The 17453-nt window shown below is 33.4% G+C and overlaps 1 protein-coding gene across 17 annotated transcripts in view; it reads right to left on the reverse strand.

Moving 5' to 3' along the window:
- Positions 1–17453, reverse strand: part of CAMK2D (calcium/calmodulin dependent protein kinase II delta) — a gene marked incomplete at its 3' end in the record, with an annotated part of 326871 nt that overhangs the window by 40725 nt on the left and 268693 nt on the right. For 2 of the 17 annotated variants that reach the window (XM_080796519.1, XM_080796526.1), the window contains exons 9-16: positions 14339–14433; positions 11744–11866; positions 10845–10928; positions 10349–10391; positions 6724–6761; positions 5333–5365; positions 2341–2400; positions 302–343 (exon numbers count right to left, since the gene is read on the reverse strand). In XM_080796519.1, the coding sequence (XP_080652645.1) occupies positions 302–343; positions 2341–2400; positions 5333–5365; positions 6724–6761; positions 10349–10391; positions 10845–10928; positions 11744–11866; positions 14339–14433 (518 nt within the window). The remainder of the gene's footprint in view (positions 1–301; positions 344–2340; positions 2401–5332; positions 5366–6723; positions 6762–10348; positions 10392–10844; positions 10929–11743; positions 11867–14338; positions 14434–17453) is intronic. The other 15 variants (XM_080796529.1, XM_080796527.1, XM_080796528.1 and 12 more) reach the window with 9 other exon arrangements.

Below are 17453 nucleotides of genomic sequence, written 5' to 3' on the forward strand. Positions count from 1 at the left end.
AAAAAAAAAGACCAGATGGAATTGCTAAAGATACATAATCATCTTGACATAAAGACTTTGCTTAAACCGACTTTTATTGGCTAATGGTTCCATTCATTTCTTTTTCAAGATGTCATTCATTATTGTTTTGAAAGAAATATGTATAAAATTCTAGATAAATGAGGTCCCCCCCCCCAAAAAAAGTGTGGTAAAAAAGGGTAAGAATTTTCTTTCCCGTATTTAGATAATGAATTTTGCTTTGGATATTTGATGAAATGTGTCATCTTGTTAAAGCAAGATGATGTTGATTCTTTCTGAATACCTTGTTTCCATCAGGGTTGTGGATTACAGTAGTTTGGGGCTCCTGAGTGAGAACAAAATAGAGAAAGAAACAGTTCGCATTGGTAAGTACATTCTTACTAGTCTGAGGGACAGAGCAGAGTGAGCCAGCTGACAAAACTAAATAGTGACAAGAGCTTAAGCGATGTTAACTAGTGTCAGAGGTAGCAGCTGACAAGATCACTGATGAAAGATCTCCCTGATGAGTCCATGAGATAGGATACCTCAGTACACAGCAGCAGCATGCAAAAGACCTTATTCGTGACTGGTACACAGACAAGGCTTTGAAGTTTGGAGACCTAAAGAGGCACTCACTGTTTCACAAAGTTCTGAAACAGAACTTTTCTTTTTTCTTTAGTGAGTAGGCTGTTAATGTGTGTCCTAATAGAAAACGGACCAAGAACACTGGAGATTAGAGCTCTTTAAAATGATCTTGAATCCTTTCTGAGGACTTTTTTTCAGGTGCATCTTTGAGAATGGATTATAGATGTCATCACTATAGTTAGTAATGTATAGTTAATACACAGATAAATACTCTGAAAATCTAGACCATTGTGCCTTGCTTAAAAAAAAAGGCTATCCTAAAGAATGTATTTCCAAAGTCCATTAGCAATTCTATGGAATATTGGAAAGGTTCATTTAAAGGATTCTAGGACTAATCATATAACCACTATAATCTGAGACATACTGCTATTAAATGCCATGCTAATTTATACCTAAAAATAAATTTCAGCTTTATGGACTACATATACAGATTTGCTTGTAAAGTCATGCTTTACTAAGAAGAAAATATTATTCCGTTCTGCTTTCTACCAGAGAATTGAAGAAACATTCCCAAGTGGAAAATAACACTCAAATGACTGATGTTAAAAAAGATTCAGTGTCCATATATTACTGGCATGCTTGGCACTTTCATTGCATGATGTCTTGGTAACTGAGAGTTACTGCAACCCACTGAAAATTTTTTCCCACTATAAGCACTCTTCTGTCCTCTAGGATCTCCTCTTCACCACGGTTTATGCCATAACAAAGAACACATTTACTGCTACCTTTCTTCCTTTCCCTGGCGAGAGGTGTGATTGACATTGTTTTTTACTCAGAGATAACACTGTCTTGATATGTCCTTTTTCCTTTGTTTTTAAACTGAACCTTCTGGTTAACCCAAGTGAAATAATCCCTTACTATTTTTTATTCATTCAAAATAACAGTACAGAGGATAGTAAAAAATCAGAACTATTTCAGAAAACCTATATCAAAATATGTAATAGTTTGAATAAACCATTAGGGAACTCAGAGTACTGAATGCCAGTATTCAAATCTTGACTTTTAACATAACACTATCTCAAAGTATTAAAATGATTTAGTTGTAAATAGTGTGAATTGATTAAAATGGGCAAAACTCGTTTCCACTGATCATTCAAAGCTCTCTGTTATATACTTCATTCTTTGGATTAAAGTGAAACAGTGATCATTTAAAACACAGCAAACAAGAAGCTCAGAATTACCCAATGCCTCTTTATCTCAAAAAGTGAGGTCTTACAAAGCCCTGCTGTCTTTTAGTAAGAGGGAACGGGAACTTTGAATAAGGTCTACATTACTGTTGTCTAGCAATAATCCCCTTAGCTCTCCTTGATGTCAATATTTCTATCATGAAAGGAGGAAACCGTTTTTTGCATCATCTAGAGCTACCATCAGAAGAAGAGCTAAGAGCAACCAAAGCGCATTCTACTGTATTCTAAAGCAGCATGCAATAGTTTCAACTACAGAGACCACAGCTATCAGAATAATGTTCGACAATGAAATGAGATCATCTCATGTTAGAAACACACTGCTTGGCAACTACCTTAACAACAACAACAAAAAAGAAACAAAATGAACTTTTCTCATTATCTTTGTAAGCAAAAGAAAACCCAACAAAATAAAGTACTTATATAATATATGTATCTATAGAGTGAAAGCAAATGAGAGAAACGACATAAACAATAAAGAACTTAAGAAGGGTTACAAAGAGTCCAGGTATACCAGCGCCGGGGTAGGAATATTTTCTTTGGGGCTGGTTACCACGTTGGCTTTGTTGTTTATCTGTAGGTATGCAGAAAATAGAAACAGAGATGCCTTAAACCCCTTCGTAGCTAACGTCTCTATATTGCAGCATGTCTATGTGGAGATATAGACTTGAAAATAAAGAGCCACTGAGGATGAACGTGAAAGACACTGTGATGTCTGACAAGAATAATAATCAATTCTACAGTCATACACGCTAGGACCGTGTCTGTGACAGTGGAATGATAAAACAGACTTGGTGCTTTGGCTGTGGCACATTAGCCACCAAAGAACTGCTTCAGTGGAGTTCAAATCAAGTTTAGAGTATGAAATAAATATAAACACTTTCATACTCTTCAAGGTGGATTCTGTTTCCAGCTTCCAATTGTTCTCTGTTATGAACACTTTTTTTTTTTTCATTTTATTCTTGATCCTGAAGTCACACATAGACTGTCTTTCTCTGAGAAGCCATCATCACTTTGCTTAGTAGGTATCCAATTCAAAACCTCTATCTTCTGATGAGATGCAGGCTTTATATTTTTTAAATGGTACATCTGGGCCTCTTTAAAAAAACACATCTCCAATTATAAATGGGCAAACTGAATTCTTTACTATATTCTGAATGTCAAAAGACCTTTTTCACAATTGTTTGAGAGGAAAACACTGTGCTTCTTGACAAAGTGTTACTCTTTTGCTTTCCTTTCAAAGTGCTACTGTTGAAGATTGTGTTTGGTAATATCACTCCTTTGCTTTAACATATTGGGGTTGACCTTAAAGAAAGATCATATCACAACGGAAGCCACATTGTGAAAGCAGCTCAGGCGTCAATAAGTATTATAATGGATGCACAGAGAAAAATCAAGGTAGACAAGCGACAACTTGAAATCACAACTGAGTTTGGGCACTAAAGGATAAAAAACTAAACAGTAATAGTCAACGTTCATTTAAACTCATGTATGATAACTTACATTATGGTTACCAAACAGAAGTATAAATTAACATTCATTCTTTTGTACTACATTATCTACTACTATTTTCTTTACATATTATTATCTAAAGGAACATATTCCATAATTTTAGTATAAATGTTCTTAAGGGTCTCAAAGAGAAAAACGTACTGTATAAAACAGATAAATACCAAATGAGTTTATAAGTAATTACACCAATTTAATTGGACTTTCTGGGAGTTTTTTTCTTTTGTATTTTATACCTGAAGATCATACTGAAACCACTACTGGGAAGAACATAGAAGGTTAAAGAAACTAATTTAGGTATATAATATTTTGCTTTTCTATTTATTCACATTTGTGTGATTGTTTGGTATAAATATTATTTAAATAAGCTATAACATTATGCTCTGTGACATGCAAGAAAAGAGAAAACTTCTGGTGCCCTTTACTGAAAAACTCTTTAAATGTTAAACCATAAATCTCTATTTTGCAAATGGTCTAAAATTTTTCTTTACATAAAAGTATACAGAATTTAGTATCAAATTTGTGCAACAGCCAGAAAGAGATAAGAGATAATGGAATCTATTAAGAAGAGATCAAAATTTAGTACTTATGTTAGTATGAAATACATGATAAAAAAGGAGGGATGCACACACAATTTCCTATCAGGAAGAGTGTGTGGCAAAACACAGATGACTTCTTGTCAAATGATCAGAAGTACTTATAATTAAAGCACCACATGTATTTATGATGTTATATTCAGTTTATATCAATGGATACAAAAGTAAAAGAGGAATATATTGAGATACTTTTACTTCTTTTTTTCGAGATACTTTTATTTCTGTTTTGAGAGAAGAGAATAGTTTTCTAGAATGGTTGTGAAGAACTGATTTCTTTCAGTGAAAACGTCACACATGCACAACTATGCACACACACTTCTCTGCACAAATGTGTGCACACACATACAACACACACCCTTAGACACATCCACACAGAGGTACACAGTGTATACACACTACCAAGTCAACCTTTCCAATTGAGGGCCATTCTTCCTGAATGAGCTATGCTTTATTGTCAGGCATGGCAAATAGGAGTTAAATGAATATGAGCCTCAACCACCACTTTTAATTGTGTTTAAATGTACAGTTACAAACTTTTTAAGTTAATGTAAAGATAAACTTAATGATATTTTATTACTATGGGAAGTCTTTTGAAGGTACTTGTAATTTTAATTAGTTGAAAAATAATAGGAGAATTTCTAAGTAAAAGTTTTCTAAGTAAAAGAACTTCTAAATAAAAGACTAGGAGGACTTCTTTTTTATTAAAGAGTCAAATATTAAGTACGAGTTAAACTATAAGCTGTCTTTTAAACATATTAAAACTTCTGTTTATGAAATGTAGTTATTTCATGTTATGGAAGCTATTTTTCTTTAACAAAACTAAATCAAACCAGATATTTCAGTAATTCACTGAATTACTGTTATGAGGCATGGGCAAGATATTTTTATTTCTCAGGTGTTAAGGTTATTCAGTTTTGAGGTTAATAAATGTTTCCTCTATAAGATGCTTAACTAGGATGGGTCCATTGTAAGCTTACTTTCACACTATTTATAAACTTCATGGTAGATGCATTATAGTGTATCTGACCTAAAAATAACTGTTTTAGTAATCATGATCATCACTTAAAAATAATCCTAGAGTATTCCTTCACTTATCATTAAACAGGCATTAACTATGTCATGATCTCTTCAGTGTCAAGAGAAAGCTGGACCCTGGTCTTATAAAAGATCCTTTAATAGCACATGGATAAAAGTATGAACTTTTTACATATTTTAGAAATTCAGTTTCAAAGATAAACAGTATTATGTGAATGTGGGTACTGTGTTTTGATAGTTAATTGACACTGATGTGTAATGGTCCTACACTTTCTCCACTTAAACTAACTTGGGTAAATAAGACTGTTTTTATTCCTAAGTGTGAATTTTCAGAGGAGGAGAAATCTGGCAGATAGAGATCCTCACCATCATCTGAACACTCGAACTGGACTTCCTTTTCTGAATTGACCAGTCAAAGAGAAAGGAAAAGAAAAAAATATGACCGGTTGAATTTTTAAAGTATCAAAGCAAGGAGCACAGAATAAATTTCTCTTTAAAGAGGAGCTATAAGTTGTCTGCTCTGGAAATGTTTCTTTCTATATAAGGATAGTAGTAAAAATAAATATCTTGATAGGGATTGTGGCCTCTGCATCACTGAAAGGTACAGAAAAACACACAATGAAACATTTTGAAAATTTAAAATATCACATTTTCACCAATGTAACATTGGGAAAAAGGCAACACCAACCATCATTAATGAAACTGAAACTGAATAAACTAAACAGAAGGAAGAGAACATTACAGGTTGAGGAAAGCAATTGGTAAAAGGCAAATGCCATCTTAATGGGAATCACAAGTGCATGGTAACCACAGCTCTGGAAATTCCCAAATCACACATAAACAGGAGGTGAAGAAATGATTGGGCATGAACATAAGATGTGATAAATGATCTTCTATGTTATATTTTCAAAATGAAATGACCAACTAACTTTAGGTCAAGTTCAAATGTTAGAATATTAACTAATTCCCAAGAATGTTTAAGTGTTCATGAGGAATGTACACATCTGTCATTGGAAGAGAAAGAAAAGGATTAAAGAAACAAAATACTTAGGTAATACTCCGGAAAGATAACAAACATAATACAAATATAAGGTTATATTCAATCAAAGATAAATTCCCATGAAACAAAATAGAACCAATAGAAAATAAGTCGTATTACTTTCTTTAGAAATCTAAGAAAGCCAAAAGATCCTGTTGTTATCTTTTCTGGAAAATTTTTATATAATTTTTCAGAATATTCACCTTGAGTATGTCTCAATACCATATGATAGAAGAGCAAGAACAATTAAGACCTTTATAAAAACTGCCCAAGCAGAGAAATTTATTATTTGACATTTAATTTCCCAGACCCTATGACTTGATTTTTTTTTTTTTCAGGTTATACATTTCAGCAGACTTCAAGAACATAGCATAACTAGTTGCAAAACATATGGTTTTTGTTGATTTTCAGGTCACTATGGTAGTTTAGGACTGTAGTAAAGCAGTGAGGATTTAGACATTCAGTTTCTACAACAACCCCATATAAAAGTATTATTTTGTCAGATTACTTAATTATACTAGAAGAGAAAAATATACTTTTTCTTGCCATACATATTAGTCACCTTTACATATTATTTTATACTTCAACCTGTATCCTTTATAGGAACTATAAAAAATACAAGCTGTGAAAACTCACAAATTATATTTAACATTTAAAAATGATCCAGCATCTGAAAGTCAGTAATGATTTTAGGAGCACCTGTTTAAGTTTAACTTACCTTTACTCCATCTGGTTTCTTCAACAAACTCTTGGCTGCTGCAAAACGAGAGAGTAAAATCATTTCAGTGAGTTATCCGCAGAAATCCATGCCAGGCGACAAACCAGGTTATTATTTCCTTCTACCACCTTTACTGAGTTATGGCCAACATATGCCAAATTATCAAGGTCACACTGATGAGCACGAGCTTACAGGACATTGAAATACAGTATCGCTTTTCTTGGTTTTGCTATATCAAATTTAGCACTAAATTCTTATTTAGTTCATTGCATATAATTGAACACTTTGCCAGTTATGCTACTGGACTTTATTTCACTGTTGGTTGCGAAAAGGATACTGGAACTTTAACTGGACTATGCTTTTGTAATCCAGAAAGTTGCTTTCAGTCTTCAGACATTAGCTGACAGATTGTATTACATGTTCATTCATACCACAAGTATGGTGACCATGTCAGTTCTGCCACTTAAGCCCCTCTTTCTAAAGGTTTGAAATTTATTTGTGAAAATTTGCTCTGGCTAAATAACACCCTTTTAAAATATATGTATTTGAAGTCAGAGCTTTCATTTTTACAAAAATTGATATTAATTTTATTTAAAATAAAAGGGATATTATTGGTTAGGAGCAAATTTTTAAACAGCATAGGACCTTCAAAAAAAAAGGCATGATGTCTTCCTTTATACTTCAAAATCAGAATATAAGGCTTTCATAAGCAAAAGCCTTTTACATCAAAAATTAAAAATCATAAAATTTGAGGTAAGATATAAAACAAAACACAATCTTCCACTAAATTAAAGAACCGCTGAAGTATATGGTCTCATATGAAACTTCAATTTCTCCAAGGACAGCTTTTAGCATTCTTTCTGTTACTGAGCTTCTTGAGTATATCAGAAGGTGAAGTTATCTTTTCAAAAAATATACTTAATGAATGGGTACATTCATACACAGTGAACAGATTACATAACTGCTAATGACAATTAGTACAGCAAATGTAGAACACTTATGAATATGCAGGACAAAGTATACACCTGTTTCCATTTAATGTTTTTTATATATATGTGTATCTATAAAATATATAAATTATATATATGTATGTATATAATTACTTAGTGTATCAGTATAGACTTTGGCATCTGAAGGGAAATACCTAGCTATAATAGAACTGCATGAACATGTAATTTCCTGACATCCATTTGATTTGGGATATTATTTTGATATCACTTTGGTATAATTTTAAATTTATTTAAAATACAAAAATGTTAATTATGTTTAGTCCTTAGCAACAAAGCTATTAATTTATTATTAATTGGCATTGTAAGAATAGTTGCCTTAGCTATAATACCATTTGCTTAGAGTTAAAAAGCAATATTAAGTAAATTCTGTGGCAGTTAATAGGTTAGAAAGCAAACTCAGAATAATTGAAATTGCAATAGCAAGCAAAGAGAAGACAATGATTCAGGGTAAGCAGGGATTTGGCCTGGGAGATGCAGAAATGTCCCTTTTGGTTACTATTCACCTTACCTCACAAGAAATACATTCCACATAAAGGGAGAAAAGAAAAAAAAATAAAAACAACTTTATAACCATATACTTATGGACAAATTACTATAAAGAGCATGTTTCCTAATGAAGCAGAATGAATAAAATACTCAAAATTAAAATGCAATATCAAGTACAAGATGTTGTAACTCGGTCCAAGTTATTCAGTTGGTTTTGAAGTGATGGATTAAAAAAAAAAGTTTGCCTTTCATGTTAAGACATCAGAAACAATATAAAATTCACACATTAGTCATGAGTTTTTAGTTTACACAATAATGAAAAGGAAAATGTGATGTACACAAAAAGCTTCTATACATGAGTGTTTTATGTATTTAAGAAGGCCCAATTTATGCCTAAGAGTGTATTTAAGACTTTAACAAAATACATAATATTAGTGATTTTTTCAAGTTAGTTTATCTTTAACAAAATATGTTAATCATCCTATCTTTTATTAATTCACTAATTTTGGGCCACAGTGAAAGATTTATTTGAATATAGTATATATTAGTTAATATTTAATGAGATGATACTGAACTCACCCATATAAATGTCAACTATATTAACCAACTGTTCATAAAACAGGTAACTTGACAAAGGCAGTAACAACATTTTATTACACCAAACAAACTGGACAAAATACATACATTTGACTAACACAGTTCCTCAATTTGTAGCATTACTCATTGTTTTCTCATCTTTGTTGTTTAACAGGTCACTGGAAGCCTTTGGAAAGCCTCCTATGTTTCACATTATGTATAACTAAATATAATGGGGGGCAAAAGCTGACCATTTAATATAGTCAGGGAACAGTAATGAAAAATAGGTTGAAAAGGTTAAAGAACATCTGATAAGGTTATGCACTATAATACCCAGGAGTTAAATATGTACAGGGAGAAATCATTGAAGAGTAGCTGGGTAATTTGATGTCTCAGATCTTTCTTATATAAATAGTAAGCAAAGTAAAGTGGTAGTATTTTTGGCAAATTTTTTGATAATCCTTCCATGTCTCAATAGGCACTTCACCAAATGCAGCTTTCTTGCTATTTCAGTTCCTCCCCATACATAAGACTAATTAGCATTTACCAAAATTTGATTTTCGGAAACATGGTCCTTTGTGATCATCTATTAAAGAAAGGGGTTCCAAAATTCAAGTAATTTCTGGACATATTTATGTTCATTTTAGGAAGTCACTCCTCTAAAAAGAAATGGCTTAGCTTCTTTTATTTAAAAAATAATTTTTATTTTTAGCATGGAATCATTTATTTATTTAAATTTTATTTCTTTTCAGTGTTCCAGAATTTATTGTTTATGCACCACACCCAGTGCTCCATGCAATACGTACCCTCCATAGTACCCACCATCAGGCTCACCCAACCCCCCAACCCCCTCTCCTCCAAAACCCTCAGTTTGTTTCTCAGAGTCCACAGTCTCTCACAGTTTGTCTCCCCCTCCGATTTCCCCCAACTCACTTCTCTACCATGGAATCATTTTGAGGAACATTTATTATCCTGTGATATTACTGTGAGGTAGGGTCCTCTGTCAATTCTTGAGTTTAGATACCTTTGAAATATGCAACCATTCTTATAGTGTGCCAAGATACAACTGTACTTTTGAAAGAACTTGGGCCTAAGAGAACTGGGTTCCTCAATAATGGTCTTCTTTTAAAAATCTTGCTTATTGGGATTCCCTATGAGAATGAGACAAAAAAATTTTATTTATAGCTATTAGTTGATGTAATATCAATGAACTAATTCTAGGTTTGAAATGCTGAGCTTTAAGAGGAAGAAGTACATATTTCAACTTATGTGTACCCCAGCTAGGATGGTAGGTGGGTTTCACAGGCTGCATGGCACTGACCAGGGGAGGGGCTGCTTGAGAGCTCTCGTGAAGAGTGCAGTCACATGCCTAATGTCTCTGTGGAGATAGTACCCAGGCGGATTCCTAATGACAGGCACTGTGTGGAAAGAATCCATGCCATATATTTGCTATCCCTAAACAACAGTGTTTTTCTATTACTAGGTTTTTTTTAATTCTAAGATGACTACTAAAGAAGAGAGCAGTGAATAAGGAGAATTCTTAATACATGTACCTGAAAAATTCCTTGTAGCCAGCATAGTTGTCAAGATGGCACCCTGTCAGAAAAATAAAGAATATGAAATTAATGTTGCTTAAGCCAATCTTTGTCCTGATAAATAGTCTTTGATAACATATCTTCTCCTAGCCTTACTTTCAGCCGGGAGATTTTTATTTGTCTGTTTTTGGTTTTTGTTTCCTGAGAGCAGCAGGTTTATATTTTACATAATGCTGGGGCTGCCCTCATGTGTGTGGCCAGATTCCAATTACCAAGACACAGTACAGTTGTTTTCCTCTGAAGGGAGGAACCACAGCACACACTGCACAGAGATCCTAACTCTTCACTGTAGACTTACTTCCAGTGTGCTATTCCATTTTCTGAAGAGCCAGAAGAAGAGGGACTACTGAGGTCTGCACATTTAAAAGCCTTGCTGAAAAGTTATTTTCTCATAGAGAATCTCATTTCTCACTCTGCCAAGTCTACCTCCCCACAAAAATGTAAAATTACTTACCTTTAGCTTTCTTCTAGCATTAAATTTCTTCAAGCAGTCTACAGTCTCCTGTCTGTGCATCATGGAAGCAACAGTAGAGCGTTGCTGGAAGAGGAAGAAAGGAAACTTAGGGTATTCAAAACATACTAAGTATTACATTATCTCAACTTCATCAAATCTACATTAATGGGGCCTGAACCCATATGATGAACTTGTGATTATTTACTTGCAAAAAAAGTTCCCTAATAATGGATGACTAGTTTTGCCAAGACTATTTTTGCAACATTTATCTATAGAAAGTATAGAAATGAATATCAATAGTTCCCCAAATCACCTTTATTTCAATGTCTTTAATTATATTTCTATTGGACTGTCTTTCATTTACTTAGGACCATATTTACTGCCCTAACATTTGACACTTAACCCTAGAAATGTACTGAAATCTCTACATTCCTTCCAAATTTCAGTTTTTCTTAGCACATCTAAAGTATATTCAGGCTACTATGGCCATTCTTTCTTGCTAGTATAACTTTACTACAAGCTTCTAAACCTTATTTTTTCCCCACTAAAGCTGTTTAATGATAAATAATTGAACTTTGTCCAGTATTCTCTACTGGGATGTAGTTAATCTTGGTGTCATTTCCTTGACCTCTGTTCATGAGTATTATCAATAACTGGTAGGGGAAATACTCATTCTTTGTATTATTGTAGGCAATATTCATCAATCTATGTAAATTAGATTTTGCTATCCCAAACAGCAATCATCATTACAAATTTTTCTTAAACACCTTAAGTGAAATATTCATTCAATTTTAGTTTCATCTTTTTCTGCAAAAATCATTTTAAATCCATGAAAACAATTTTAAAGAGGAATTTATTTTTAATTTTTCTTCTAAGGTCTTTACAGAATTGTCACTTACACAGATCCATGGGTGTTTCAGTGCCTCTGAGGCTGTGATACGCTTGGCAGGGTTGATAGTAAGCATTTTATTGATTAGGTCTTTGGCTTCAGGAGTCACTGTGTCCCACTCTGGTGACGGAAACTTAAAAAATACAAATTTATAAAGAGTTTAAAAAATAGATACACTCAGTCAAACAGGGAAGAACCAAGCAAACTAATCATTTCCTTAAGTAGTGAATTTTGTCATACATTTGCTTTTTGTAGAAGTTATATCTACAGATAGATAAACTGATATACAGCAATATATATCCCCTCTGTCTATATTTACATATATTAAAGAAAAATAACCAATAAGGGCTAAATATCTATCCTAAATTGCATATTATACCTAGTAAATACACTTTAAAATTTAGAAAAATAAACTTAAGAATCTTCTAGTCCTCTCAAGGCATCCTTATTTGGTTTGAAAATAAAATTTTATGCAATCTTTTATTTGCAAGCATCAATAAAGCTGACAGGCTGTCACATGTATTGATGTCATCATGCTATTACACCAAGATTCAAAAGGAGGTATTACAAAAAAATATGAGGTATTACATACTTTCATAACTCATGAGCAGGAATACTAGAGATAATAACACAGCTTCCATTACCTGTGCCCAAACTGACCTACTACTTGTGGCTATTTGTAATACAGTACTGGAAGAAATCTCAGACTACAAGAACCTTAGCAGGACTCCATTTTAACATCTCAGAAAGGTTAATCTGCCTGATTACAAATTTCATCAAAGCAAAGTTCTTAAAAGGAACCAGTATTCATAACTTCTCTAAGTAATCCATCTGTGCACGAATAACTGTACAATAAAACTATTTATTCTAAGTTTCTTCATTTAAAATTTGTGTTGATAAAAATGCAACCTCATTTTCACATAATTTATTAGTAGAAATACTACTTTTGATAGGTTCAGAAAAATTTACATCACATTAGTTTCTAAGCAACAGACAGAATATCAGGTCCTTTTCTCAGTTCATGAATTTCAATAGATAATCTTGGAACAAATGCCACTGTCACTGTATCATGGACTTTAGTTCACTTTTAGTAGTTATAAAATGGGTACTTTGTGACCCACTGGAAAAATGAAATACGAAAAGAAATGATAGTGACTCTTCAATACTTCAAATTTTACCAGTTTAACAACTGTCATTTTAATTCCAAATGTTATTAAAAACTTGTTAATGATTAGGAGCTACTGAAGAAATATTCAAGGCTGCTCCTTCATGGTGTACAGATCTTCCGACAGCAAACTGGGGGCTGGTTCAGCCTAAATAAAGGTGTGCCTTTTTCTCATTTTTAAAATTTTAACAAAGTCCCTCCTTCACATTGATCAAACAGTGCATCTGCATAGCTGTATCTTCCCAGGGGGGTGCCTAGTTGTAGTCTGTAAAAATGATGAATGTGCTAGCTATGGCCACATAAATCATAATTTGGTCCAATTATTAGTCTGACTAGAATAGAATGCTTCAAAATTAAAAGAATATACATCTTAAATTCTTGCAATACACACATCCATATGTAGAATAATTATTTTTTATTGGGTTATGTTAGTCACCATACAGTACATCATTAGTTTTTGATGTAGTGTTCCAAGATTCATTGTTTACATATAACACCCAGTGTTCCATGCAATACAGAAACGACATGCTGAGTTCATGAGGCCTGATACAATATAATACAGACTTTTAAAAAACTCCTTTCACTTCCACATTGAGCTTTTAACTTGGGCACAGCAGGACAGACCAATAATGCCTACTTCTTTTAGTAACCCCACTTAATAATAAATGGAAAGCACCTCCAGACTTTGAACTCTAATTTTCAGAAGGCTGACTATGTGAGGTATACCCAGAGGTAGTGGTAAATTATATTTACAGATATATTTGTCAAAGGAGAGAAAATTATATCAATGAACACAAAGTTAAGCCATAAAGAGAAAATTGATAAGGCCTTACTTTTTAGATTTAGGACTTAATTCATACTCATACTTTCAAATATTCTTAACTGTAAATTAAATGTATTAGAACAGTGATTTTCAAACATTTTAAAATTATGAAACCCATTTTTCAAATGAAAGCTTGCACAGAAGCCCATTATAGAAACAGGACAAAAAAAGTCAAGCTAATACAATGGAACAATGCTCTATTTGATACATGGATCACTGCAAAGTACTACTGATACACTATTTAAAATTATGTGATTAACATTTGGGAATATAATTCAACTTAACAAGCAGTAATCATTTCTAAAGCAAAAATCTTTTAATTTTTCTATGTTTTAAAATGCACTCAGATCCCAAAATTTTTACAAGCAAGGTCCTCTTCCTTAGAGACTTCCAACTGTATTTCTTTCTATCCTAGGAGATAGTGAACTAAAAGGAAATATAAACTGAATACATATGCTACATTCCTTACTTTTTAATCTCCCTTTCCCTAGGAGAAAGAAAAAAGTAAGAGAAACAGTTGAAAATTATAGTTAAACCTGTAATGAAAAAATCTGGTTCTTAGTCAAAAGACAAAACACAAACACTCATCTACAGCTATATGAACATTTATTACATACATCATAAGCTCCAGCCTTAATCTGCTGATAGAGTCTGTGTTGATCTTCATCCCAGAAGGGTGGATATCCCACCAGGAGGATATAGAGAATGACACCTGGACAGAATGAGCATATTAACATAATGTTTAATCATTCAGGCAACAATAAGTTAAATGTGGCAGATCCACAATGACACTAAGCCACACCCATCCAAAGAGAGGAAACACGGTATTTGGAAAACTTTCAAAAGACATTCTCTGATCTAATCTGAAGCATTCGGTGGAGGGTGAATACTCCTGTTCTTATGTTCAAGAACTCTGATAATATGTGGCAGTTTGAAACATAAACCAAAGAATTCTATGTACACTTGAAAAGAATGTGCTTTTCAGATGCTTTTGGATGGGAAACATATTTCTGTTATGTGCATCTGGCCTAATGGGTCATACTATCTAATTTCCTTATTAACTTAAGGACCAAAGAATCCTGAAGAGGCATAGTAGGTCAATACCTAAAGATGAAACTCACCTGTCTTCGGGATGACATATTCTTTGTGTCCCTGAACAAGACTTGTTTTGTGGCCTAACGTATGATCTTTCCTGGCAAAGGTTACATGTGCATTCAAGAAGAATGTGTATTCTATTGCTTTTGGATGGAATATTCTGTAATTATCTGTTAAGTTCATCCAGTCTAACATGTTTAAGGTCAATATTTCCTTACTGATTTTCAGTCTGGATGATCTATCCATTGATGTAAATGGGGTATTAAAAACCCCTACTACTACTGTAATGCTATCTATTTCTCCCTTTAAGGTCTGTTAATATTTATTTATTTAGATGCTCCTATATTGGGTACATAAATATATACAAATGTTATATCCTCTTGTTGGATTGACCTCTTTATCATTATGTAATGCTTATTTTTGTCTCTTATTACAGCCTTCATTTTAAAGCCTGTTTTGTCTGATACAAGTATAGTTACTCCAGCTTTCTTTAGGTTTCCATTTGCTGAAATAGTTTTTCCCATTCCTTCACTTTAAGTCTATGTGTCCTTAGATCTGAAGCGAGTCTCTTATAGGCAGTGTAAATTTATTTATTTTTTTTCCCAATCCAAACAACCACTCTATGTCTTTTGATTGGAGAATTTAGTCCATATGCATTTAAAGTAATTATTGATAGGTATGTATTTTTGTCATTTTGTTAATTGTTTTTGTAGTTCTCTCTGTTCCTTCTCTTGATCTCTTCTTTTGTGGTTTGATGACTTCTTTGTGGTATACTTATATTCCTTTCTCTTTCTCTCTTCCGTATATACTACAGGTTTTCACTTTGTGGTTACCAGGAGGCTAAGTTCTAATTTTAACAGTCTACTTTTAAGTTGATAACTTAAGTTTGGTCCTATTCTAAAGCTTACCTTTTTACTCTTCCCTGTCCCACACTTTGTTTTTGATGTCACATTTTACTTCTACATCCTTTAGCTAGTTATCACGACCATAGAATTTTTACTACTTTTGTCTTTTAACCCATATACCAGCTTTATAATTGATTAATCCACTATCTCTACCATGTATTTACCTTCCCAGTGAGATTTATTCTTCCATATGTTTTCTTGTCACCAATTAGTAACCTCTCTTTTCAGCTTAAAGAAATCCCTTTAACGTTTCTTGTAAGGCTGGTTTAGTTTGATGAACTCCTTCAGTTTTTGTTATATGAAAAACTCATGATCTCTCCAATTTTGAATGACTTTGCTAGGTAGAATATTCTTAGTTGGAAGTTTTTTTCCCTGTCAGCACCTTGATTGTATCATGCCACTCACTCTGGTCTGCAAAGTTTCTGCTGAAACACTTATTATGGGGGTTCCGTGGTACATGACTATTTGTTTTGTCTTATTGCTTTTACTATTTTCTTATCTTTAACTTCTGACATTTTAATTATAATGTGTCTTGATGTGGGTCTCTTTGATTTCATCTATTTGGAAACCTCTGGGCTTTGTGGATATGGATGTCTGTTTCCTTCCCCACTTCCCTCCTTATCTTCCTTAAGGAAATTTCTAGCCATTATTTCTTCAAACATGTTTTCTGCCTCTTTCTCTCCTCCTCGTGGGGCCCCTATAATGTAAATGTTGGTCTGCTTGATGTTGTCTCATAAGTCCCTTAAGTTATTTTCATTTTTTTTCTTTTCTCTTTTTTTTTTCTTTTCTTTTTTTTTTCTTTTTGCTGCTGTGATTGGGTGAGTTCCACCAGCAGCTTGGATTCATGTTAACCGATCCTTCCTTCTACTTCATGCAATGTGTTGTTGAACCTCACTAGTATGTTTTTCAGTTACTGTATTCTTTGGCTCTGTGATTTCTATTTGGTACTTTCTTTTATTTTCCATTTCCTTGCTGAAGTTCTCACTGTGTTCATCCATTATTTTCCCACATTTGATGAACATCTTTATTAGCATTATTTTGAGCTCTTTATTAGGTAAATTACTTATCTGCATTTTATTAAGGTTTTCTTTGGTGAAGTTTTATTTTATTCTTCCATTTGGAATATATGCCTCTTTTTTTTTTTTTTTTCCATTTTACTTCAAATGAAAAGTGTTGATCCCTAGAGTAGATAAAACAACAGCCTCTCCTTGTGTAGAAGATGAACTTTCAAAGATGTCTTTCAACTCTGCTATCTCTCAAACCTTTATTGTTATCCAAAAAGCCTACTATATTTTTATGAGCCCTCAGTAGGTGAGGATGTCCCAAGACCTGTCAGTGACTGAAAGAGAAGGAGCTCATTACCTAGATCCAGGCTGTATGGAAGCCAGACCCTCAGGTACCAGCTTTAAAAATTATGCAAGTATGTCAGTCCTGTGGAACAAGCATAAGCCCCACTGACCAAGCAATCTGGCAGTCACCTGGGTGACAGTCACAAAAATGGAGGTTCCAGATGAATGTATCATCTCTTTTCTGAGAGATACTGGCAAGCTGGAACAAAGCAGAAGGAGAGTGCCGAGATGGTGTCTACAACCTACATTCCTAGAGAATAGCTCTTAATCTACTAGATGTGTACCAACCCTGAAGCCTGCTCCTCAGGCCAAAGTTCTAAGACAAGCCAAGAGGCCCCCTTCACAGAAAGACTGGAAGGAGGTATGCCTCAATTTGCTGTCTG

This window comes from Martes martes (genome assembly GCF_963455335.1).
Source record: "Martes martes genome assembly, chromosome: 2".
NCBI lineage: Eukaryota > Metazoa > Chordata > Mammalia > Carnivora > Mustelidae > Martes > Martes martes.